Genomic DNA, 27,306 nt, shown 5'->3' with positions numbered 1-27,306 from the left:
GCCGGATGAGGCAGGCGTGCGGCGTGTGAGGGGGAGAGCCCCCGGCGGAGCCCCCCGCCCCGCCGGGCAGCCTGCGGGCAGCCCTGCCCTCTCCAGGAAGGCTCTCTCGCCGCGCCTGCTCTGGGGCAGCCCTTGGGGCGCAGGGGCACTCGTCCAGCTCCGGCCGAGCAGGGGGCGCGCCGGGAAAAACCCCATCAAATCCACACCTACAAGAGGACAGCGGCGGGGGAAGAGGGAAGGGGAAGACGGGAGGGCAGCGCAACTCACATGCCAACCTCGCAGCAGGCTCTTTCTCCGGGAAGCGAACCCCGGGCGCTCCCGCGGAGCTCTGCCCCAGCGGCGCCGAGGGGATAAGGATGAGACACCGCCTCTGCCGCGCTGAGCGGCTGTTCAGCACCGGGGACAGCGACCGTGGCAGCGCTATAGAGGTCCGCGCCTGCGGAGCGCCCGCGCCCCTGGAGTGAGACGGACCCGGCCCCGACGCGCACATGTAAGACCCCCGGGCAGCCGCGGGGCTCTGCCTCTTCCAGAGCCGGCTATGCTTTCAGGTCCTTCAAGAAGTGCCCTTGCTCTAATGCCGCTCCCTAGTTATGCACTGGGAAGTTTCGTTGGGGTTAGAGGTGTTTCGATGTGACTCGGTCGTCTACAAGCTTCAGTATGGGCTGGTGTGAGTGAAGTGGGTGGCTGCATGTGAAACTGGTTTGGCTTTCTACCCTTGGAATTTGTGCAAGCATGCTTGGTCTTAGTGTACCTTGAAGGGCTTGTTGTTTGTTAACCAACCACATGGTTTGGAGTCACACAGTTGTCTTCCCTTGTATCTGGGTGAACGTTTCAAGGTTTGTTTGGGTTTTTTTTTCCTGGAAACAGTGTGGCCAAGGTGAAATGACTAAAAAAGAGAGGTGTAAATACAGGACACTGTATCTTGCCTGTTGCAGCTTGCTGGGTCTGACAGTTGTCAGGAGTCCTTCTCTCCACGTTTTTTTTTGTCTTGAAATAACTATGAAGTGAGCAACGAAAAGGGTTCAGGGAAAAATGAAATACAGCCAGAACTGAGATTACCAGTTCTTTTCACAGCTTTTTATTCTCTTTTTAATAGAAGCGTTTATTGAAAATCAGCGTTACACTGCCCCCTGCTTGCACAATTAGAAATCTTTTTCACTGCTTTCATCAGTAGTAAAATTTTATGAATGAACAGGTATTCTTCTGTTGTGTTTTCAGTATAATCTGAGCCTGTGTTTTGAAATGCTTCAACAGTGAAAGTGAATTATTCCTAGTTCGCAAAGCCAGATTAAAACCAAAAAAAGTAGGACTCATTCTTTTCATGGCAGTTCATTTGGTGGCCAGACATGTTAATTAATGGATGATGGGAGAGAATGTAAAAATAGTCTTTGTTTTGGTATATCTATCTCACATGTTTTCTGTGATACCATTGTAATAATCAGTCATCTTCACAATGATATAGTAAGGGGAAGTAAGGAAGGAAGGAATTAAAAGAAAGACCCCATTACTTATAACACAAGAAGAAATTGAATACAACAACCAAGGTGATTACTTTTCACTCTCTTCTGCTATAAAAGTCTTGTATTGGTGCATGACATTGCTTTGGAATGGGAAATAAAATGCCAATGCTTTGTTTATAGGAAAGGAGAGGGCGAGACCACTGGGAAGCTGTGGATGGGTTTGTCTGAAAAAAGAGCTGGTAGAAAGCCAAATTCCATTTCCTTTTTTCTAACCACAAGGCAGAGCTGCCTGCTTTCTAACAGAGATCAGGGAGGACATGAAAATTTAGATGCTGGTAAAGATTTGGTGGTTTGTCCTCAGTGTTTCTAGGTTATTGGCCTCAGAATTTATGCTTTGTGACAAGAAGATGATGGGAGTGGTATTGTGTGTCATTCACCAGCATCCTTTAATCACATGAGAGGCCTGGCTTGCCTTCCTGAATGTACTTTGTGCTGCCGTTTCTTAAAGAGCTTTGGAAAGTTGTGGTTTTGTTGACTGAGCCTATACTTCCGGAGGAGGAGAGAAGCCTCTTTTTGAAGTTCAACCTTGAAATATCATTTTCCTTTACCTATGTGAGCAGTGGGAATGGTGGGGAGGAGATGTTACTTCTTGGATCTGCTTTGTAGGACTACTCTGCAAGCGAATGAGTATCTGCCTGAATAGAGCTAAAAAAAAAAATCTGTTAACTGTCCTTAAATATGTATGCAACTTTTCATGTAGGAGAATGACTGTGCTGCTAACACTATTGAATTACTGTTTTAGACATCCCAAGATTAAATACTTAAGTGTCATTTTATTTAAAAGCATAAAAAAATAAAAGCTGCTGTAATCACAAGCAACCACAGCAAGAGATGCTGTGTCTATATACACGGTAAGTCAGCAATATGTGAAAGAGAATACTTAAAACTTTTGTCTTTAAGGATAGCATCTTGACTTCATGTAAGATTTAGGTTATTTAAGACATTAGAGAAAAACAGACTCTGGGAGACCGCTGGTAATATATGCCTATTCAGCATTTGGAACACCAGAGTAGCCTATTGCATATAGGATAGCAAGGGTGAATAGAGGAAAATGGTCCATTTGATGTATAAGAGCTGTGTCAATTCCAAAGAGGCCTCAGGGAGTCTGCAGCCTTTCTGTGCCCTGATTCTTTTTAGAAATATTGATGTAAGTAGAAAGAAAAATAATAAGTAAAGTGTCAATCTGACAGTTTCTGAGGTGCTGCAGTAACCAAGGGTAATGCTTTCAAAATGGCTTTCAGAAACTTAGATTTCCTTTTCAACAAGACAGAGTCAATGTCTCATCAAAGCCTACTCTGATGGTTGCTTTACCCAACGAGGGGCATAGTAACGGTTATATATCTGAAGTTTCTTCTGTAGTTTCAGGACAAAGGGGCTGTTGAAAGGGCACAGGGAAGCTCCTGCCAACCTCTCTTCACTGACTGAAAGCAAACCCAGAGTGTAGTCAGAGACCGTAAGTTCCTAAGGCTGCCTTTGTAAATGCCCTGCTCAATTTTTAGGCTTTAAGACAAGTAAAGGTTGCCACAGCACCTAATACCCATTGATTGCAACACCTATTCAGACTTCAGATGTTAAAACACTCAAGCAGATACTATTCAGCCTGTCCTACGTGCTTTTAAAGTTCTGGTTCAAAGCCATGTGTAAAAGCTCCAATTTAGCCTCTTAAGGCATTTAGGCCTTTGAACATTTTTTCCAAGCCTTAGCTAGAGGTGGTAGCCCTGCTCTTCCATAGGTTCTTGTGTAGGACTAGAGAGGCAGCAGAAGGTCCTGTGTGACATAATCTGGAGTCCTGTGGAAAGCAGAATCAAGGAGAATGGGCATTTGCTGGGGTAAGCTCCATATGAAGCAGCCCAGCTTCCTTCCCATGTCTACCTTGTCCTGCACATCTGGCGCTCAGAACAGTTGCGTGTGTTTGTAAGACAGGAGAGTTTCAGCTTCCGCAGTGTTTTCAGTGACACCACATGAAGAACAAATCTCACGCGATGCCGCGTTCCTTTTTCAGATGTTGAGTGTCTTGGTGCCTAGTACTGTCAGCACAGGTTGCAAGGCCCTGCTCCTAGCCACTTTAATTAGAAACTGAGATGCTCCCAGAGGAAGATTTGTTAAGAGCTAAATCACCTTTCAGAAGCTGCTATTCTTCTCCACTCACCACAGGAGTCCAGATATCTTATGGCTCCCTCAGCTGCGTAAAGCGGGATGCACATTGCTGAAAGCAGTACTTAGGCCCTGAAATTCTTGGTTTTCTTTTCGCAGACCATTTTCTCTGCAACAACACTGCATTCATTGGCATTCTTTCCTAGAAAAACACAATATTTAATTGCAGTGCATGATAAGTTTGATCTGTAGCTGTCTCAAGAAAATATGCAAATACAGAGTCATTTCAATGCAGAGCACCTTTAAACAAAAATGGTAAGATAAATGCAATCAAGTTACAATTACCTTTTTTTGAGAGGGCACATTACACACACTCAGTAAATATGATTAATTCCAAACCTGCCTGCAAATAACTGAAGAGCAGGATAGAGAAAGGTGCCGAGTACAGTCATGGCATTACAGTAGGGTTCAGTTTCCAAGATCTTCAGCTGCTGCATACATTACTCTTTGCACTACCACTTCTCTATCATGATTCAGTGCTCAGGTCAAACATAATTACAACTTCCTTTTTAGCACAGGAGTTGATAGCTGATCATTTCTCGTGAAATTATTCAAAGTTAAAAGTATAATTTTTTATTCATCTCTTGTTCTCTATAAAGATGATGAAGTGTGATAGTTGAGATATTGATCTTCTCTGGCCATGAGCAAGACTCGGGGTCATAATTCATCTGAGGTGAAACCCTCTGAATTTTGATGCTCTTGCCCTTACCTGCAGGCAGTGGAGCTGCTGTAGGGACAACCCTGTGGAACATTTATTGCAAGATAAATGTTGTATAATAATTATCCTTTTTGAGGGCAGGTGTGCATTACTGTTTCCTCTTTTTCTGATGCAATTTCTGTTGCTAGAAGCTGTGTGTGAAAACAGTGTTCACTCTGAACTGAAGAAAGTGAAACAAAGGTCCTTTTTTTTTGGCATGTTACTACATATACAACGAGCAGGTGTGAATTAGCTCTAGGCCAAAATATAACCTCCTTTCTCAAGCAAAAACTTTATATCTGGGCCAATGGTAATATTTTATGTAGGTTTATGTTTACTTTGGGTGTGATTATAAGGTTATTTCTCCCACCTATTTCGGTTCTCCTTTAGAGGTAAAAGAGAAAGTTTTTCTAAGAAAAAGATAACAAAGTATCAAGAATTATACTTGGACATCAGGAAAAATATCTAATAGGTTTCTCAGTGCTGGAAATTATCCATCTTTCTGAGGTGCTTCCAGTAATGACCATTAAATATAACAACAAATATAAGGTTGCCAAATATCTTACTATTCATGGCTTCTGAACATCAGAAAAGCCCAGTGGAATTCCTCCAGCTTGACACAGTTATTGTAATTAACTGCCCTAAGATATTTAGATATGTGCGATCCTGCCACACTCATGGGTCATGAGCAGCTACAGAAGCTGGATTGGTTTCCACTTGAAACAAAAGTTACTTAAGCCATTGCCAGCTCATCCTTTGGAGTTGCTGAACATTTTAAGAGGTTTAATTTAACATCAAGGAAATCCCAAGACTGCAAATGTGTAAAGTGCTTTTTGGTGCTATTAGTCCCCATTTAACAAAGTCACAGTCAGAAGTGTTTATTTGTATGTAGAGTCCTTACTTGAACTCAGACTTCAGAGCAGGTTTAAAACTTAAATGATAGATAAGCACTTTTTCATATAGTTAAACACTTTATTTTTAGCACGTTAGTCCTCTTGGCTTCACCGGGGCTGCTTCTGAGATGAAAACTATTTGCTGGGGACATGGCGGGGGGTGTATGTGCATGTATGTGAATGCATGTTTGCAAAATTTGGACTCCACTGAAATCAATGAAACTTGTACTATTGACTTCTAAGGGGCTCCAATTTTATCCCTGGAATTTTGCCGCTTTCCTGCTGTCTCCCTGACAGCGTTAGATACATTAGTGCTATGGTTTTTTAGTTATTGTTTTATCTTATACAAAACTTCATGCCATCTTGGGAATTGATTTTCTTAACCATTTTTCCTTCATTATTCTTTTCTCCCTCACCTCTGAATTTCTTCAACTTCCAACCACTCCAGAAGGGATTAGTTTTAAGATCCATAGAACACTTTATCTCTCAGTGGAGCATGGGATGATATGTTCAGTTTCTTCTAGCTTTTATTAAGTTGTTACACTGACTCATGAAAGCTTAGGGGGAGAGGTTCATAAATATGAACCTTTCTTTCAACTGTGTATGGTCACAGAATTTCTCTCTTAGGATTTTTTTACATTTTAATGTAGCTGCTAAAAAAATGCTGTAACATTTATTTGAAACTCTTCAGTACTAGCTTTCTGCTGTAGATCAGTAAAAAAAAAGTGATGAATTAAAATAATAGATGCATGGGTACATGTTAGTTCCATACGAACAGTTACCTGTGTCCTGGCACTTTTTATGTATTTTGGGTTTCTGATACCATTTCTTTTGCAGCGGTTTTTCTTGATTCCATTACTGTTTTCTTAAGTATTATTGAAGGCAATGTATCTACTCCGCTTTGTCTCCTGGCATCTTTCCCTCTTGTCATTCACGACAGCACTTTCAAACTCCAATAGTATTTTTTCAGAGCAACATGAACTTTTCATTGACTGAAGGTCAAAACTGACTTGGAGAACAGATGGAGCATGGAAGGATAAACCTTTGCCACCCACTGAACATTAACACCTGCTTGTTACATCTGCCCACTGCAACTTAGAGGCTCCTGAAAATGTTACCCAAGTGATTTAGGACTTGCTGTTGGACTGAGTGCAAATGGGTTTTGTGACAGAGGTCTTGTTTTTACCTCTTTACTCAGGCTGCCCATTCTGAGGGCTTAGGGTGGCAAATAACTCTATGTGCTTAGACTCTAAAAGAAGGACTAGGATTTTGTGGAGGTTACAGCAGTAAGATTTAAAAAGAGCAACATCGAGATGGTACTGAATGCGAAGTGTGAATGTTTTAAATACACAGATAGATTTAGGATTTCAGTTAATTTCATACACTCCCCCTTGAGCCTGGTTGCATATAGCATAGTTTTCTTTGGGGATTCCAGAGAAGGCAGAATAAGAATAGTTTGTCGCCAACTCCAAGTGAAGGCATTTCCGCCACTTAATCAGTGGGGAAATTGCCCTCTGTTTGTGGTCATATACCTGTGTTCCTGTCTTTCTGCAGCAGCTCTCTGAAAGATGCTTACTGGGAAGTGATGTGACACTAAATCAGGAGTTATGCCTGTGCTTTTCAAGACTGGCCCCTGGATTTGGATACTTGTATTTAGAGTAACTGCCAACTGTATTTGAGTGAGAAAATTAGTCATTCATTAAACTGCTCTAGATCAGGAAACAGAAAAATGGTATTATGCAGCATGAAAAAAGCAGTGAATGAATAGGTGGTTTGCTTGTATCAGCTGAATCTCAGCAGAATATGTGATATATTTATCCTTGTTACCGTGTGTTTAAAATTAGAAGCATGCTTTTTCAGTTTATGGAACATCCTTTATTGGCCTGATCCAGGGTCTATTGACATGGGGAGTCCTGCTAACTTTCTTTAGGGCTCATGCCCTCAAGGATGGAATTCAAGAAGAGTAAATGGGAGAAATATCATGTTGTGGATATCATTCCTAAAGACTGTGTAATGAAGTTCTAAACAATAAAAAATGCAAAAGACTCTGTTCATACTTTTGGGGAGGGCTGTTTCTCAAGTTAAGAATGTGCTGTGTATCCTTGTTGAAATCCAGAAGGGTGTACAAGTCAGAGAACTTGTCTGTTGTTCAGAAAACTAATCTTTATTCCACATGTATGCTGTATGATTTTAAACAACTGGCCCAGATCATAAAAAGCCAGCAAGAGCTGATCATAATGAGCCATTTCTAACCTTATTTCAGGTTATATGACACTATGACTCTCCAAGAATATAACCAGCCTTCCTTTCTGGTTTTCTGCAGGTTGAGAAACAGCAATTATAAAAACATGCATCGCAGGCACACAACCCTTCGGGAGAAGGGCCGGAGGCAGGCCATCCGGGGCCCAGCCTACATGTTCAATGAGAAAGGCACCAGCCTGACTGCAGAAGAAGAACGCTTTCTCGATTCCGCAGAATATGGCAACATTCCGGTCGTGCGAAAAATGCTGGAGGAATCCAAAACCTTGAACTTCAATTGTGTCGATTATATGGGACAAAACGCCCTTCAGTTAGCTGTAGGGAATGAGCATCTGGAAGTGACAGAGCTCCTCCTCAAAAAGGAGAATCTTGCTCGGGTTGGAGATGCGCTTTTGTTAGCCATCAGTAAAGGATACGTGCGCATTGTAGAAGCAATATTGAACCATCCAGCCTTTGCACAAGGACAGCGTCTCACACTCAGCCCCCTTGAGCAGGAACTGAGAGATGATGATTTTTATGCTTACGATGAAGATGGAACTCGGTTCTCCCATGACATTACCCCTATCATACTTGCTGCCCACTGCCAGGAGTATGAAATAGTTCACATCTTGCTTCTAAAAGGCGCACGGATTGAAAGGCCACATGACTATTTTTGCAAGTGCAATGAATGTATTGAGAAGCAGAGGAAAGATTCCTTTAGTCACTCTCGATCGAGAATGAATGCCTACAAAGGATTAGCCAGTGCTGCTTATTTGTCTCTTTCCAGTGAAGACCCTGTCCTTACTGCTTTAGAGCTAAGCAATGAATTGGCCAGACTAGCCAACATTGAAACTGAATTTAAGGTAATTTACCACTGTGCCTTTTTCCTTGGGCTGAGTGTGTTCAGGGTACTGTATGTTTTACATGTTTGATCAGGTCTTGGTATGCCATTCGAGGGGATGGGGGAGGAAAGAGAAGCTACAGAAATTGCCAGATGTGTTAACTACACAGGTTCTGATCACTCTGCATTCTCCAGCTAATAAATGTTTGGAACTGAATATTGTGCATTATAGTAGAGACATCCTTACTCAGAGTTTTTATGTTGCACACTGTGATTGATTAGAATCTCTAGTTTGTGGCAGGAATAAAAATCAGATTATTAAAAAATGGAGACTCATTTTTTGTAAGAAAGGTAAGTCTTTTTAATGACCAATCTATTTTAGAGGAAGAGTTCTAGAGGTTGGTTTAATGGCTTAAGAATCCGGTACATCTAGTTCTGTTGCAATGATAAAAGGTATAAATTAAGCAAATTTGGTTCTTTGTAAAATAATATAAATTGTATTGCACCTTACTGATTTAGTACTGCATCTATATATGAGGAATTTCATGAAAAAGAAAGAGAGAAATGATCAAGAGATTGTTACAAAGTTTATTATCTTGCCAAACATAACAGTGGAACTTGCAGAACTGTCTTACAAGTTATTCAAGATTTGCATTAGCATGAGTTTGTAAATGTCCTGTGTCATTTTAATTCTTTCTTTAAGTCATTTACATGACATAAATAGCATTGTGTCCCTTTCTAAAATAAATTAGTCATGAAAAAACTCATTTTCAATGGCTCAGTCATCAGCATAAGACTGTTTTCTAACTTATGACTACTGTGCAGCTACAATCACTATTGATGACACTGAGGTAATAAAATCTATGTTGTGAGTAAACTAGTACAGGATGCCTGCCAGGAATTCATTATTTTTAATTTAGAAAACTATTCAAGTGTTAAAGCATCCATTTCAGAATTTGTAGCTATATGCTATAAAGGATTATGGCAGTGATCATCCCCCTGCACTCGGCACTGGTGAGGCTGCACCTCGAACCCTGTGTTCAGTTCTGGGCCCCTCACTACAAGAGAGACATTGAGGTGCTGGAGTGGGTCCAGAGAAGGGCAACAGAGCCATTGAAGGGCTTGGAGCACAGGTGTGATGAGGAACGGTTGAGGGACCTGGGTGGGGTTTAGTCTGGAGAAGAGAAGGCTCAGGGGGGACCTTATCGCTCTCTACAACTACCTGAAAGGAGGTTGTAATGAGGTGGAGGTCAGTTGATTCTCTCAAGTAACAAGCTATAGGACAAGAGGAAATCGCCTCGAGTTGGAAGGTTTAGATTGGTTATTGGGAAAAATGTCTTCAAAAAAAGGCTTGTCAAGCATTGGAACAGGCTGCCCAGGGAAGTGGTGGAGTCACCATCCCTGGAAATATTTAAAAGACATGTAGATGTGGCACTTAGGGACATGGTGGATTGGCAGTGCTGGATTCACAGTTGAGCTCGATCTTAAAGGTCTTTTCTATGATTCTATGGTCTCCAATTTAAAAGCGAGAAGAACGCACATTCTGAGGCTCTTCCCTTTGAATCTCTGTAGTAAGTCTCTAACAGGAAAAAATACCCAAACCACTGAGCTCTTTTGACAATAAAATTAGGGCAAAATCCTGCAAACTCTTTTTACCTCTGTGAATCACAATTTCAAGGACACAATAATTTAAAGGGAGTTTTACTTGCATGGCATTCAGTCCTAGGGAAACAACCTCACTTGGTTCAATGAATCTTGCTGCTTGAGTGAGGGTTACTCCTGTGTGAAAGCACTGTGGGCTCACACCCACTGTTAACAACTTTAATACCTCATTAATGTTCCAGCTACTTTTCAGTAGGAAAATACATATTGTGTGGAACACGAGCAGCCTTGTACTGCACGCTTGTCAGTTCTGATAAGTGTCTTGCTGCACAAAAGTACATTTATTTCTATCAGAGTCCTGCCTTTTTTTCATAGAGCTGCCAACATAGTCTAGACTGGCACTGGCAGGTACATGAATCCTCAAGGAGCAAACAAGCAGTCAAATGTTAAATAGTCTCATGGTGGTTATGTCTCCCCAGCTTTGGGAAATGGGTGTGAGTAAACCAATACTGGAAAACAAATTAGAAATACTTTGCTAAATTACTGTATTTCCAGGAAGGTTTTCCAATTTCATTGCCTCTTTGGAAGATTCTGAGCAATACACATCTACATATGGTAGTGAAGTACCTCAAAAGTACCCATACCACTGGTTTACTTCAAAGTTGTCACATTCCTCTAGTATATTAATTCTTTCAGAAAAAAGACACTTCTCAAGGTTATAATGTATTCTCACTGTAGAAAAAAAATCAGATGTATGTATTTATGCAAAAATATTTATTCTTAACATAAATGTGATGTAGAATAGGGTATTAATAAAACAGTAGGGTTTTTTCACAGAACATGACATTCTGAGAATTCATTTCCAGAAAATGCTGAAAATGTATTTAAGAAGCCCACAAATTATGGAGATTTATGGAAGCAGACAAGCTCCAGAGGACTTTTTTGTGCCTAAAATAATAATTTCCGAGAATTTTTAATTTTTAGCACCAAAGTTCTGTCGTTACAATTGGTGCTCAACAGATTTATAAAATTATCACTTGGAATTATTTCAGAATGGTTATATTTGTATGCAGTCTTAGGCAATACAGTTTTCAGGAGGTACAAAAAGTCCTTGAAACGAAGGACATGAGTAAGATTTTAATAATGTAGGTGGACAAATAGTAATTAAGTAACCTCTAAAGAAAATCCTAGCATGAGCTAATTAAAATATAAATGCAGTGCCTCTCACCTGCTGCTTGCTGCTCTAAATCTCTTATGCAATAGCACCATTCAGCACAGCAGAGTGAGGAGCTAATAACATGCACTATGTTTTTAAAGAACATGAAATTTTTTAGGTGAGTTGCCTCTTTGTAGACTTGAAAGGTGAAACAAAACAGCCATACGAACCACGTTAAAGGAGAAAAGTTGCATTAGCTGTGGTTGGCCACAGTTTAAGAGAGACATCAGTGAAGATTACTAGGTAGAAATCATTTTATCTGTTCTTTTTTAAGGTGGCAAAAGCTGAATAGATTGTTCTCACCCCAAATTGCTAAGATAAAGTCTTACATTGCAGTTCTTAGGAAATGGCTTTGCATAAGCATTGCACACCACAAAGTAGTATGGGAGTGTTACTAAGGTTAAAATGGGAGTCATACGTTAGGTCACACTGGCCCTCAGCAGACTTTCTGTCGACCGATCAATAGGTCTTTAACAGCAAGAGTAGGTGTTCTGGCTGTCAGTCTGGAGTGGATATACTGCCCTATTGAACTCCTTTTCTAATCTGTTGATTTTGGCTCAAAAGCAGGGTCAAGACAGTCAGCTGCTATGTGGTTTTCCACATGCTGAAAAGAATAACAGTGGAGATCCGGAGCTGGAAGAAAGAGAGGAGCTGTCAGAGCCAATCAGTGCCAATGATTTTACTGGGACAGATACTCTACTGGAGTAAATCAGTGCTCTTTCACTGAAGCTTAGGTGAAGTCACAGAAGATGTGAGTCTATCCGAGTATTTAGAACAAATGTATAGTTTGGATCAAAGTTGCTATGTCCTTATTTCAAGCAAATGTCAGCTTTTGCAATGCTTATTGAAGAGGAAGAGGGAAAAAAAGTGGAATAATTTTACATTCACATAGAAGTAATTTCATCTTTTAAATTCTCTAGTGTCAAAATGATGCAAAAAGGTTTTCTTATTAATGAAAGAAAACAAATCACATGAAAGATGTAGTCCATGAGTCTAGAAATAAATAATCTCCCTTCCCCTAAATAAGCTGAAAAGTATTGAACTAGTTGGTACTATTGAAAGTAGTAATGATGCCATTGCATTATATGTCCTGGTAATTAGCCTAGAAATGGGGTGGGTAGGAAACCCTTCAGAGGTAACCACAGCACAAGACATTTCTAACTTATATGCGTCTTGCTGACACTTTTAACTGTTGTCCTTTCTCTGAAAAATGATGGGATCCAAAAGCAGATCCTACCCGCGAGCCTGCTCTGGTGTGCAGGAGAGCATCATGCCCAGGCTCAGCTGGCTGATGGGTTACAACTGGTTGCTTTGTTATTTGTTGGGAGCAACGGCTGCATGGCAGCAAGTCAAGCATGTAGGTGCCTACAGAGATGTGCCTGCTAGGAACTGGTTGTTGTTTCCTTGGGGCTGCAGTAATGTAAAACAGCTGAGGCTCAAATCCTTAAATTCTCATGATGGTGAAAGAGTGGCAAAACAGCTTGGGAGACTCAATGACTTGTATCTGCTAGGGAGGATCTGGCATCTTGCAGCACAGCTCTTGCTCCAGTAAGTCAGCTCCTTTTTCCTACCTAAATGCAAATTGTTAATTTCACAGGATGTGCCTGAACTTCTTCAGAGAAATGATCTTGTAGATTTTCTCAATATTTCTGGCTTTATTTCTGCAAATGGGAAACTGGGACCAGTTTCTTTGAGGCTGACGCTGCACTGCTGTTGCAAAGTAATAAGCACTGGTTATATCTTGCTGAGAAGCTGCAGCTTTTTAGGGTTTGTGGCTCTGCAGCACTGAAGAAAACTTCCTAACCCTCATTTTTCCGGCCTTCTGCATATTGTGGGCATTGCTGAGGATAAACGCATCAGTGATTGTAAACTGCTTCCTTTCCCAATATTGATTGCTAAACTTGGTGAAATTTGAAAGTCTAACTCTTTAAATACAAAATAGGTAGGGGAGTTTCTTTCTAAATTTGTAAGAAAATAAGAGGTAATGGTAATCTAGAGAAAATCAGATATGACACTTAGGCGAAGGCCTAAGAAATCTTGTAAAGAAGAGCTAACTGCAAAAGTTGAGCTCCGTGGTCCTGACTGTGAACTATTTTAGCATGAAGATTACATGTTGCATGGAGTTAAAAAAATCACTATTAGATTGTTGCATTTTGAAATCAGTGATACAAAACAGGAAAGGGCAGGAAATATTGGGAAACAAAATAGAAGGGGAAGTATTTTGTGAAAATGGAGACTAGCAGTGGACTTAGAAAGATAAGAGTCTTGAACACCATCAGGCTGTAAACCAGTAAGGTTGCACTTAGGAACCCTGCTTCCCACCCAAACTGAGCATGCTCTGAGACTTGTTTGCTCTCAGAATTGACTGATTGGAGATAGCTCCTGAAACTCACCTCCCATTAAAGAAAAGAGATTGTCATGGGAACCTCTAATTAGCTGCATGAACACTCTTGGAAATCTATCGCTTAATTTTTCCTTTCTGACCCGTTCCTCCTTGAGAGATCCTTTTATCCTTTCCTAATCTCTCCTTCAACATACTCTCTGACAGAAGTCTTGCTTCTGATATGTTTGGGAACACCTTTTATGATTCCTATTTACTATTCCATCAAGATGCTCTTTGAATCTTTCATGTTTTTGTCTAGCATTTTTTTAGGTTTTCATTTAATTTTCCAAAATTTCTGTTTTTCTTTTTTATCTTTTTTTCTTCCAGAGAAGACTTGTATTTTCTAAAGAGATGTCTTGTTACTTGTGCAACCTCGTTTTTTCTATTGCTGTTTCACTTTGTTGGGTTTTAGGAAGAGAAGCCAGCTGGTAGGCAGAATATATTCACTCCATTTTACTACTGTTTTTATTTTCTTCTGCACAAGTATCATCAGTCTTACCTAGTTCCTGTTTTGAAAATTAAGCATCACTATTAGAAATACTTCTGAATCTATGAATATTCACTACTTCCAAGTGATTGTCTCTTACACCAGATCTTGTGCACAGCTGTGAAGCAACTACTATTTCTCCTCCTGTGAGTTAACAACCACTCCAAAAAGCAGCTGCTTGGGAGTGAAAACCACCTCTTCCCATTGCATCCTTCTTGTCTGCTACCTCTTTTAACTCTCATTGCTAAATTTCAAATTGAGAGAGCAGGCCACTGGGTTATTTGGCTTTATCTCAAATTAATACCTGGAGGCACTGCACTTTGATGTGGCTGGGCCAGAACATCCCTTTCAAACCCTTTCTGTATTAAAGTTTATGTTCTAATTAGCTTGTTCTCTGCTTCTGCTGTTGGCTTTATGCTCCTTCAGTATCCTTGCATTCTTTAAGGGAGATAGATCCCTGCTGCTTTTGAAGCCATCTTCATGGGCAGAGTCAAAAGGGTGACTCACTTTTTGATTCTTTTTTTTTTTTACTTGAATATACATGATACCTGAGAAAGGACAAAATGTATACATTGCTAAATGCATTTACAGTGCTGTGAATTCTGTAGACATTATGAAACCTGCTATTTCAAAAGAGATGCTGGTAATCTAAAATCCTTCTATGAAGTTTTTGGGTACGACCTTTTCCAGGTCAGTCTTTAGTGATTTTCTTAGACATGGAGTCAGGGATGTGGTTTGGTGTTTTTTCAGCCTTAAAAAAGTACATTTTGTTCCTTTTTTTTTTTTTCCTCCTCTCACCTAAAAGCCAATTTTCTGCCTTCCAAACACGTGCGTTTAGAAGCTATGATTCTTGTTTTCAATTTTCATTTGTGCAAAGCAAATGCATAAGCAGGTTCAACCAATTACCCACCTCATAATACAGGAAAGAATCAAGTACCACTAAAGCAGGAAAACAAATTTCCCGTTATTAAAATGTGAACTTACTGTTGGAACAAATTAGGTATGAAAATAAGAGAGGAAATTAAAAATTATCATGGAAGTAGCCTCGGAGAAGGAGAATATATTTAAGCCTTGTAGTGAAATGTGTGTTTGGCTCGCTGAATGGGACTCACTCTGTACATGAAGTACTCATTCTCTGTGCTGTTCTTTTTCAGAGGTGAATTCACTACTAATAGATGCTACATTGAGTTTGTCTTGAAAGCTAAATTAATTAATTGCAGCTATGTTTTGCATGGATGTGTAGCAGAGAGTGTGGGAAATGGATGTGGAGAACCCTTCTGACCTTAAAAAAAACCCACCAAATTTGTGACTCTTGTATTGTTCTCCTTAAATATTTATAAGTTAAGAAATATCCTCTATATTTTGAGGGCTGTTATTGTAAGTGTTCTTTCTATGTTCTGTGATTAAATCATTTTCTGCCTGGCACATTGCCCAAGCAAAATGCGTTTCAAATGTTGCAGCAGAAGAAAATCTCCAAAGCTTTTCAGAGTGCTTTAGAACCGATGCCAAAGCTGTGATGCCTGGAGCTGTCTTGAAAAAATATATTAGTAGCTGTGAAGGTATGTTAGCATCTGTCTGTGTCTATTCACAGTAAAGCAGAGTAGTAGATGCTGTGATTCATAGTGAAGGTATAACTCTACCACCTACTAGGAAAAAATAAGACCCGTTATTCATGACAGTTGTAACTCTGGTACCAGCACTAGACACTGAGCAGTCGCATAAAGTTGGATCCTGGCCATCGCCTACAAGGTCATTTAAACTACTTTATGGATGATTGAGTGACATTGTTATTAAAATCTCCCAGCTAACCTTGGTCAAAAAAGACAAGGAAAACCTCTTTAAAAGTTGACAAAATATTCTCTGCAGGAAAGTGTTCTCTTTGCTTTCCCAGAGGAACCAGCTGGTGTCTTCTCTTTTGAAAGAATGGAGGGGAAAAGAGATTCTTTCAACGCTCTCTGACACAACCATTGTCTCAGTTCAAATCAGAGACAATGCATCAGTGTAAAAAAATGTAATATTTGAATCAATGCCTTAAGGGCTTTTCTCCTCTCAAAAAATTGTTTGGAGGAAACTTTTGGCATTTGGAGATGGCAAGACAGAAACAAACCTGGAAGTATTTGAGTCTTCCAGAGAGAACTGCTGGCATGCTTTCTTTTTTCCCAATGATGCTACTGCAAATGAGACTTCTGGCAATGCCAGTTTTCACACTAGGATTGCAATGCTTATTACCTTAGGAAGTAATTTCTAGTCCTCAGTTGAGGATGAACAGCATTGTAACTGCAGCCCTTATAGCTTATTCTTTCCAGTGTGATTACACTTGGCACCCCTCATACTAGAGAAGGATTCCAGTTTAGGTGACCAACAGACACGATCATGAAAATATAAAATAACAAGCAATCCCCTTATAACCATTAGTGGGAGACAACAGGGGGATTCACAAGCTGAGTGGGAAGGGGAGAGCAATAGGAATGGTTCACATACCAAAGTAGCACAGCAGCTGCCTCACCCCTGTCAAGCATTTCAGAAGCATTTTCAGGTAGATGTTTTAAGCCAAACAATGAGACATTTAAGCCAAGTAGAGAGGTAAGTGCAAAATCTGGAACCAGTTGGAAATGAGCATATTTCAGTTGCTTTAAGGTCATTTTGCTCCTGGGATTTCAATGTTTCCTTACAAATAAGCAGCCCATCCTTCACCAAGAGTGCATTTCTGTCAGGTTGAAAAGTCTTTATTAATGGACATATTTTTAAGGGACCTGAAGGGCAGGAGTTGGTAAGAGCAGAGTGAACTCCCTTACACATTAATCCTGGGAGGAATCTGCAGCAAAAGAGGGGAAATCCAGCCATATTAATGTGTCTGTTCTTCCCCTGCCAGAAACATCTGATATTAAATTTCTGAACCAGAAAATTCAACACTGCAGTAAATGGGTTGCACTGGGGATGTCAGTGCTTCCTCCCTGCATAAACGGCTGGTGAACTTTATTTTGCTTCCTTTTGTAGCCTGCTTTAGTGACTATATTAAGTCTAGATTTTCCATATAGTTATTAAACCCCAGGTATGATGACGAATTTATATATTATTTTTTGTTATATTAGGTGGCTTCTACAAAGCATTCTAAATTTCCAAGGGCTTGTGGCAACTAACTTTAGTGAGCCATGATTTTCAGGAAATATATTTGTGTGTGTGTGTGTGACATCTTACATACGGTCTCTTGGAGCATATTGAATGTATTTAGGGGACAGGGGTTTAGAGTTGAGAGATCTCCTTTTTATTCCTCTTCAACCTGAACTTTTGATATTGAATACAAGGGGAGTGATTTACTGTTGATACAGGTAATCTCTGTTGTGGATGGGTGAAGCATAATAAAGCTTGTGACATGTTAATCAGGAATGTAACAAGTTTCGACTAAGTACAAGGAAAAAGATAACTGACATTCTGACATAATCTGCTGCTTGTGGATGGGATTTGTAGGTTAAATACAGACCTATTTTAAGTTAGAGTTACTGTCATATAAAAGCAAGTAAAATAAGGTTAAATTGAATTAATATAGTGCCTGTGTGTGTTGTGGAGTCATATACACCACATATAGCTGAGTAATATATAGCAGGTAACCGGTGTGAAGATTTAAGTGGCATTTAACTGGCTTTTGGGAGCAATTTTAGGGGGAGTGATAAGTGTTACCCTTTTTCAGCTTCTCAGAGACAAGGAGTTAAGAAAATTGTTTGGGTTTAGAGATGGCTTGTTTTAGGAATGAAGATGATTTTCCTGCCTTGTGTTAGTCTTCTGTGTGCAAGCACAACCCTACAACAGCTTTTTGAGTACAGATGCTCAGAAGGATGAATCTAACAGATACAATGACTGTCACAAACCCAGCTCAGGCAACAAACAGTTTTGAAATGCTTTCAAAATTTAATTCAACATAAAGTCTTCATCCTACCGCAGTGTTATTACTTTCACATTTTGTATTTTATAACAGCTTTAACATGGGAGAAAATCCTCAGTAGTTGGCAAAATCATGGCTCATTTGACCATGATACGATCTTTGGGTTTGTTGAAGCGATGATTTCATCCTTACCCTTTGAAAGGTACGTGGTCAGTAAAGCTGGTGGACTAACCAGTGTGTCTGCTCCAAGGCTGACCACTGCTCATGGATTCTTCTGTATACAAATGAGGAATAATGGTTTGCATCTTAGATTAAGAGCTCCCTCACAGCCAACTAGCCAATCAGCAGTTGTATTTGTAGGTAGGATTTATGCTGTATCACAACCTTTCTGGGCTATCCCACAGATATTTCCCTTTTTTTCTCCAGTCTCTAAGCAAGAAAGGGGAGACAAACTCCTCCTTGCCACCTCTTGCTGCTCTGCCAGCTGCCCAGCCTGGGTGCTGGAGGGCTTTCTGTTCATGCAGGCAGATGGAGGATGTTGCAGGAGAGCCGAGCCACTGGGGCTGTGCTGAGCCACAGCCCACCCAAGAGGAGCAGCTCACGTTTCTCTGCTAGCTTGTTGCCAGCTGCTAGTAGCACTGTGATAAATAGGCGGAATGATTTGGCCTGTTGCCTGTGTTTAGTTACCAGTGACAGTGTTCTCCTTTCTTGTCCACTGAGAGTGCAAGACAAAATGAGTCCTGGTATTCAGGCTGGTGCATCTACTCAGTGGTAGTGCAGAGAGGGCTACTGCCACCTGCAGCTGGCTGCTTTGAAAGGAATGGCATGTTGGCCCTTTCCATCCTAGTATTCCAGCTGTTCTCTCCAGAAGATTCATATATTTCCAGGGTTGCTTCTGTCATACTTTTTTCATCCTAGTCACTGCATCCTCTGTAACGAGTACAGAGCTTGTGTGACTTTGAACTTGCCCTTACTACTATACTCACTATGCATCCTAAAGTTTTCCAGAGCACTTATTGATGTAAAATTACATCGTAATACAATTTTCCTTCCTCCTCTGCTCAGCAATGAATGGTACCAAGAGGGGGTATACTCTAGAGCAGCAAAGATGAAAACATTTTTCAGAAAGACAAAATCAAATTATTGGTGAGGAAAGCAGATGGAAAATGATGCTATCACTATTGTAATATCAGTCTGATACAATATTGGTAAGCTTTGTGTTTAATTAGTAACACCAAATGCCCAAGCATTGAGCATTGGTTTTTAGGGAATAGTTAGGAGCAGGGCGGTTTTATTATGAACAGGATGACTGGTTTCCAAAGACTGCTGTTCATTATTCATGTTGGGCAAGGATATGTACTGGAACTACAAATGAGCATAATTAAGACTATTGCTCTGAATAGCATAATGCTACTAGATCAGCAGATGGGAGAATGGAGTCAGGTATGTTTATCCAAGGCACCGTAGGGAATTAATATCATATTAATGAATGTAAATTAAGTAACATTCTGAGGATCTCAAGTCTAACATTAAAGAGGATGCAGATGGGAAGTGATTTAGTTTATCCCTCATTGTTGTTAATTGTTGTTATTGTAGATAATTATAATGAACTCATCCTCCCTGTGTCTAGGCAGTCTATCCACTGAATTGTGGATAAACAGGAATGGTATACAGACAAGTTCACATTGCCACAAAACGGTGCTAGGTACTTTAGTGTCTATGAAAAAACATAGATAGATAGATAGATAGATAAATGCCAAAAAAGGGCATTTACATGATCAAAAATGGCTGTTTCCTGGAATATAATTTGTTGTGGGGAACTTTACACCAGTGCAGCATGGAAACTGCTCATTGCCAAGTGTGTCATTTCATTGTCACTATCCAAGCCCCAGGATCTGGCCTCATTTCAGAACAGAGAAATGTAATCATGCACTTCTTACATTCATATTTCTGCTTAAGAAAGTGCTGCAGCATCACTTCTAAGCTTGCTCTTCTTAGAGAGAGGGTGATGTCCATATGATCAAGAGTAGGCTATGCCAGTACTCTGCAGCTGGGATCACACTTCTGAAGTGCTCAGTTGCTGCTTAGGTGCTGTGGGGACCAGAACTTCACCCACTGTGATGCTTGTGACTAGTTTTCCAAGGAGCTGTTCTTGCTAGGCATTGAGAACTGTGGTAGTTGCCTGTTTGAGATCTGGAAGACATATGGTTATTTTAGTTATTGAGGTGTGTTGTCCCGTGGCTCTCAGTTAAGCCAGCATTCATTTGCAGCCTAGATGTAGGAGTCTTTTTCTTGATACACGAGTCAATTTGTAGCCAAAATTCCCATGAGAGATGGGACTTACAGCACCTTTGAACATAAAAATATGTTTCCTAAGCAAGCTGAAAGTGCCAAATTTAGCTCAGCTTAGGGGGTAAACATATCTGTGTTAAGAAAATAATTGATTTAAATTTATGTCCATTATTTTCTCCCTGTTATTCCCATCTGGTTTTCAGGAAACATAGGGGTTTCAAGCAGCTGAACTGACAAAAGCCACACAATTGAAGGAGAGCAGCTAATGCATTCAGTGCAAGGAAACTATCTGTTTGGTCTCGTATCGTATAGGAAATGTGGATCCTCCCCAGTGAAGCTTGTAACAGACAGATCAGGAATGTAATAAACATGGGAAAATGCCAGAGAGAAAAAGTATGAATGGCATGTGAAATGAGGAGCATAGCCCAGAGATAACTTTTGTGCTTTAATACATCTATCGCATCAGAGCTGCAGATTTGCTGCCCGTTGTCTTGCGCATCTGTGCTCTGTTGAAAACGGAATAAAAGGCAAGAGAAAGAAGTTAACCCCAACCCTGCATTGGACTCCTGCCCTTGTGAAATGCATCTGGGGGTAAAAGAGGAATTCTTTCTGCATGGCAATAAAAGTAAGGTCGAGGTAAAGGTTTCTCTAATGCAAGGGACATTTGTATTTTTAGAAATAAGAAAAGCTGTTTCTCAGTGTCATGTTTCCGCACAAGGAACAAGCAAAGGTTTGAAAATCATGGAGAAGGATCTGGAATCTTGCACTGCATCATCATAAGCTTGGTTTTACTGCTGACATTAACAGAGCCTAAACTCTTCTTCACCAAGAGAATTAGCAGAGTATTATGTGTAGTTTGTATTTAATAAAGAGAAGCTGTTGACAGGACACAGGGAGACAGACGCTCTCCTTCACCGAACGTGTGTATTCCCTGTGTTTTGCATGCCAAAGCATTTAGTTAATACCTTTGTACAGCCTGTCCTGTTTGTGACATCCAGGGACCTAGTATTTTATCTTCTGAAAACAGGTGTTTCAGTATAAACATTTAAATGAGCTTGGGAAAATCTGCAAGAAGGTAAAACCCTACATTTTGATTAGTTAAGGAATTCAAAGCAGGTGGCTTATTTGTGACATTGATTTGAAAACTAGCTGAGATGATCTGAAAGAGAAGCACAACAAGCATCAAATGGCATCTTATGCTGAAAAGGTACTATGCAACCTTGAGACTTTAAATAGAGATTTGAAAAAATTATTGTCAACAACACACTTTCTTTTCTAACTAGATTTAAATATCTTCAGAGACCTGGAATAGGGTGTTAGTTCTACACTGATGTTCCTGCACATGTGTGCTACCAAGATGCTCAGTAATGGTACTTGTCAGGAAGAAGGTGACGTTATGGGTAAGGAGCAGGAGAGATGGACGTGTTCTAATGGCAACTTCTTAGTTATTAAAAAGGATCGTACTCTATTCAGGGTGAGAACTTTAAATAAATCAAGTGATCAAAGAATTTCAGTGTAGAGAGAGTTCATGTAAACAGGAAACTTTATTTTAAGTTTCCAGTAAAAAAAAAAAAATCAATATAAGTGATAAAAAAGTTGAGAGTGGGCTGCATCTGAAATTTCTTATGTAAGGGAACCTAGAACTTTGGCTGAAGAGTCAGGAATTATGTTCAGTTTCAGTCCTTGAATTTCTGCTAGGACTATGTGCATGGATTTCTGGGTTTACTGCCCCAAATAGTCCATCTACTAAGTTTAGATCAAAAAAAGAGAAAAAAAACCCCGAAACACTGAAAATTTAAAGAATTGTTTCAAGGGTATATCCAAGTGAAGTATTTTGCAGTTTCCAATGCTTATATTGATGGAAAGGCTTGCAAGATGTATTCGTTGGTTTGGGTTCCACAAAAGCTGTGTTTATCACAAAATCGAACTATTTCCCAGAAGCAATGATTGGTAGAGTTGGTAGATACATAACAGCTGGCGCACAAAAGAGTAGAAAGAAAACAGGGACGTGCAAACCTATCCTTTCTGCTGCTTTTGTCATTTCCTCCTTTAAAGCTCTTGGAATGTTATGGTTGAAGGTTACATGTATGCCTGGACCTGTGAAGGATGATGTAAAAGCACAGTAACAAATTTTAAGGTATTTTTTTAACCACCACAGAAATTATTAACACCATCTTGGCTTCTTTAAGGATTTGATATACCTACCGGTCAATAGGTATAAGGTGGAATCTGAAGTCAGTGGTTTAATTGAATTCTTACTGATCTATCCCCTTGTTGACGGGATGTGCTTTCTCAGAAATAAGGTTCTGCAGTGCATAGGAAAAGATGAATTGCAGCTAAAAAGCCTAACCTACTAAGGAGAAAAAAGAGGCATCAAAAAACATCTCTTATGGTCGATCAGCCAATGCGACTGCCATTGAAATCCTTGTAATGATGCAAGAGACATTATTTTCACGGCTCATTGGAAACCACAAAGTTTTCAGTCCTCAGTCCAAACACTGAACAGACTGTTGTTCAATGAATAACAGAAACAACAGCAGAATATACTGTTGTTTCCTGGACTTCTTCAGCCAAAAATAATGACACAGACGGCACTGTCTGTTTTGTCCTTGGGCTCTTCCATTGGACCCATCTCTTGCTGTCTCCTGATGCTCCATCAGAGTTTTAAATCACCCTTTGCCTGGAGGTACTGCCCCTCTGCTCCACCATGCTGCAGCCTGGCACTCTTCAGAGAGCAAACAGTTGCCATGTTTATCTTGGGTCTGTTTAGAAAGGTCCAAATAGCTTGGAAAGCAACAAAGACATACATTTGAAATGTCAGTCTCTTGTATTTGAACAGACTGCTTATTACACTAAGGTGAAGAAGTCAAGGTCTGGATCATTGGAAAAATGAACCAGTGGAATCTGTCGCTACCTCCAGACATACTTAGCAACCTGCATCTGAGCAGTGAAATGTTTTAAATGAGCACTTGGCTCTATTTTTTCAGCGACATGCCCATTGAGTATGACACAGTACACCCAAAGCTCCAAAAAATCACTGATGTGCTGCCACTTAAGAAGCAAAAGAACATAAACCAATTTGATGTTGTGCTTTCTGAAAAATTAACTGTACAGCCTTGGCATAGTCAGTGCATGTAGGCATTTAGTCGGGAAACAATAGAAATGCACTCAGCTGCATTCGAATGTGTCAGCAATTATGTGCACAGTTAACAGAGCTCTTTGGAAGGGCTGCTCTGTGCTCTTCAGAAGATCATGTGGTCACACGAGCAGGATCAGTGCAGGGCCCTTCTTTAGCTTCTCCTCTCATCGCCTTCCCTCCCACAGGCTTTGTGCTTTTTTTCATTCCTAAACATATGGCCAGTCACAGATAGTGTAAATACCCAGGAGGAAATTTGCCCAACAGCTTCTAAACTGGCTTGTGCATATTTCATGAGAGATCTAATTGGTAAATATTTATAAGCATTTTGCATATTTGACATGATGGTTTATTTAAAAATGTAATTTCAAACCTAGCATGTAATATTACTGGCTTTCTGCCCCCCTCCTTCCTCTCACCTTTCTTATCTTCCTATGAGCATTTTTATTTAGGGGAGTTTTTTGTTCATGTGTGTGGAATTCTCCTTTTCTTTTTTCCTGCTGCTTCTTCCCAAAATGCTAATCTCGCAATGCAATATCTCTCTCTATGATATATGTGCATGTGTGATGTAGATTAAATACAAAGAACCAAGAACTTCAAGGAAACATGACGGGAGGCTCTGTGCAACGTGCCCACAGCTTTCATTTGCACAGCAAATTTAATGCTAGCCAGAAATGCCAGATTTACTGCCAAGTACACAGCTCCTGCATTGCTCACAGACAGAAGGTTGGATTCAGCAGGTTTGTGCCGTGCAGTTGATCTGTGAACACACTGAGAGCATGCAGAGGCTGTCTGGTACCATGATAGTCCCAGTCACAGATGCTGGACGTTCATGTCCATTAGTTCCAGAAGTCCTGGATTTGTGTGGAAGCCCTCAAATTCCAGTGAAGCAGATTTATGAGACAATATACCATGGGCAGAGCCCTTGAGAAATGGTAGCTTTAATATATTGCCATCATCCTGTGTCTACTCCTCTTTTCCTCCTTTTGTTTGGCAAAACCCCCTCGTGTACTGATAAGCAGCATTAGGTTTTTTGGTCTGGGTTAGGGGTTTTTTTTTTTCCTAGAAAAAGGTTTGTAGGTTAAAATATTCTGAGCCAGGTATGCGGTTATTTATTCAAAGAGAAACTCTTCTGTGATACTGGCTTTTCTGATCAGAAGTCTGACCCTGAAGCTTTAGTATAGGCTATAGATAGAATGTATTAGTTGCATGCAGGATAGCAGTAATAATAGAACATAGAACAATTAGTTGTATACAGGATAGCAGTAAAACCTGTGAATCTTGGAGTTATCTCTGGTTAGAATATCTGTTCTTTACATGATATTGGGAAGCAATTCTCAGAGTGATTTTAATTAAATGTCCGAAATGGTGACTTGTGGCATGATTTTCATGAACAGTGCACTTGTACGTGTCATCCTGTATTTGTGTGTCGTGTGCTGTCCTGTCAGCCTGTGGCCCCATTTCCCGTAACAGCTGTGCAGTGAATAATCTACAGTGATTACAACCAGAAAACCTGCAGGTTGATTGACAAGCTCATCCCACTTTGAAATTCCTGAAGCCTGAAAGATTGCTTCAGTGCACTGAAACAAGCTTGCAAGCATTTCATTGGCATCAGAAGGACTTAAACATAAACCCAAGTGTGTTCCTGTATTTGGGACTAGGAAGATAGCTTTTAATTGCATATAAGGTTGTTTGATCCTTTTAGTTTTGAACCGTTGGCCTCACTCCAGTTTCTGGTGAAAGCTCATCTGCACTGAGGAGTTCAGCAAAGCTCGGACCTGCTCGCTATATGTTGAAGCATCGAGGCCAGACTTATGTGCCATCCAAACCACACCTGCAATGCTGGCATTTGAGACGTAGGCTCCCCTGGATGAAGTTCCTTTTCAATCCTTGGCTGTGATTGCTTTTTAAATTAACTAGCCAAGATAGGTTGCTGCTCTTACTTTTTCTCATTTCACTTAACGTTTTCACTCCGACTGCATCCCTCTGACCTGAAACAGCTCTTTTCTGAAGAAATCTGGGTGGTTTTGAACAGATGTGGAGACATGACAGAGTTCATTTAGAACATAATCAGCAGATAATAATAGGGTACTCAGAGAAATTGCAGTGAATGACAAGTACCATCAGCCTTTTCAAAACAGCAAAATTAGACATTTTTAACTCCACATGCACAACAGTGCTAGAAGAAGCAGGAAATGGCTAATTTGGAATCCTTTTATTATGTTCTAGTTTTTAAAAAACGATATCGTAACATTCTCAAGCATTATCCTGACCCTTGTCTGCTCACTGTCTCTATAGGAGATAAAATACTGCTCCATGTGTTATTTGAAGCAGACTGGCTCTCTTGCGTACTTAGTTGTATCCTTCGTCTTCCTCCCTGAGGCTTGGCAGCATTCAGCTTGTCAGGATGAGGCCCCAGCATCCCTCATGCATGATTTGTGGTTTTCATTACTGTAAAGATCCATCTGTTCTATGAAACATAACCCTCAGACTTCTACAATGTAGTAGCTAATTGGAGTAGTCAGGAAGGTTTGGGTTATTGTCATTGCCTGTGTCTGGTTTTGCAACGCTGGGTTTTGTGTCTCCAGGAGGAGTTTCTTGTGGTGATGGGAGAGGACCCCAGGCTTCCAACCAGGATGGCTCCCTCCAGAGACATTTAGACCAGGAAGGCCATGAAGTGCCTGGTTCAGGGGTTGAACCCCTGTGAAGCGGGGACCATCCCTTTGCACCCTAAGACACAGTGGCTGGCTGTCCTTCTGTCTTCTGGTAGTCACCAGGAGTTCTCGGGGCTGTGATCTTCACAACCTTGGTGTAACAAAAAGTAACTCGAAATGTGTTCTGGTTCTCCTTCACCTCTTCCTGCTTATTTCTCACCCCTCTTTCACCCTTGCCCTGGGGCTGCAGCCTTTTGTCCTACACAAAAGAGAGCCTCTAGATTCTCAGAGCTCTCCTTTGGGCAGGGGGTGCAGGATTGCAGGTGCTTCCAAATGTGTGAAATACAGGCAATTTACACAGCACTGGCACGTACAGCTCGCATGCTGCTTGGAAATCTTGGCTTCCTTGAGTTCTTTACCGTGTGCCATGAATTGCAATTCAGTGTTTTACATGCAGGTAGGTCATTTCTGCTTGTGCCATCAGAGCTGGACTGTGCACACCGGGGTCAGGAGCAGCTCGGCTGTCAGTCTCCTGCTAAGCTCGGCTTCTTAAAGGCACAGCCAATAACCTGTGCTTGCAAAGGGAAGGACACTGACATTAGGAGAGTTATAGAGAGGCTGTGTTCTCGCCCTCAGACTGAACAGGATTTTCTGTACTGACTCTGAGCACTAAGGAAGCCAGAACAAAGATGACAAATGCCTTTGTAAAAGCAATTGTTAGAAGGCACAGCAGGCTCAGTGATCACTGAGGCTTGTCTTAACACGTGAGCAGCCATCTGAGAGCAGTAAGCTGCTGTCCTGCCTGCCTGCAGATTGGCTAGAAGGTTTTAGTTTAGTTTAGTTTATTCTTTAGAGAGCCTGTATCTTGGGTAGATTTTCCTACTGCTGTCGTCTACTTAAACAGTGGAGTAAACAATCTTGAACAAAAACATCATTCATAGTCTCTGCAAATATACAGAACCAGTAAAAACATTAGGCTTGGAGATGTGAAAAAAGTTGGGTCTTGATGGAGTTTGCCAGCTGGGAGCCTGCCATTTACAGTTGCTTTAGAAGCACATTCCTAGTTGCTAACTAAACTGCTTTCCTTAAAAATTGAAAGAGGAAATATAATCAGAGCTAATATATACTAGTTGTTCAGATGATGTAGAAATGGTGATGAAAATTACTTAAAATGTGCTGGCTAAGAGATAAGTTTGTGAACTTCGCAACTGGTACATACAGAGAATGGTATTAAAACTTAGCAGAGTTCTCACCCTTGTGCTTATAAACCACCTGGGTTAAGAGTCTCCATCACCTGTGGTAGGTAGGCGTTT

At 40.6% G+C, this 27,306-nt stretch overlaps 1 protein-coding gene across 3 annotated transcripts in view; it reads left to right on the top strand.

Moving 5' to 3' along the window:
• Window positions 1–282: 282 nt before the first annotated feature.
• TRPC7 (transient receptor potential cation channel subfamily C member 7) overlaps window positions 283–27,306 on the top strand; it is a 74,969-nt gene continuing 47,945 nt past the window's right edge. For all 3 annotated transcript variants that reach the window (XM_030504818.1, XM_030504820.1, XM_030504819.1), the window contains exons 1-2: window positions 283–490; window positions 7,588–8,365. In XM_030504818.1, coding sequence (XP_030360678.1) covers window positions 489–490; window positions 7,588–8,365 — 780 coding nt within the window. In that variant the 5' untranslated portion in view covers window positions 283–488. The remainder of the gene's footprint in view (window positions 491–7,587; window positions 8,366–27,306) is intronic.

Source organism: Strigops habroptila, chromosome 12, assembly GCF_004027225.2.
Source record: "Strigops habroptila isolate Jane chromosome 12, bStrHab1.2.pri, whole genome shotgun sequence".
Lineage (NCBI taxonomy): Eukaryota > Metazoa > Chordata > Aves > Psittaciformes > Psittacidae > Strigops > Strigops habroptila.
This window is presented reverse-complemented; position numbering and strand designations above follow the sequence as displayed.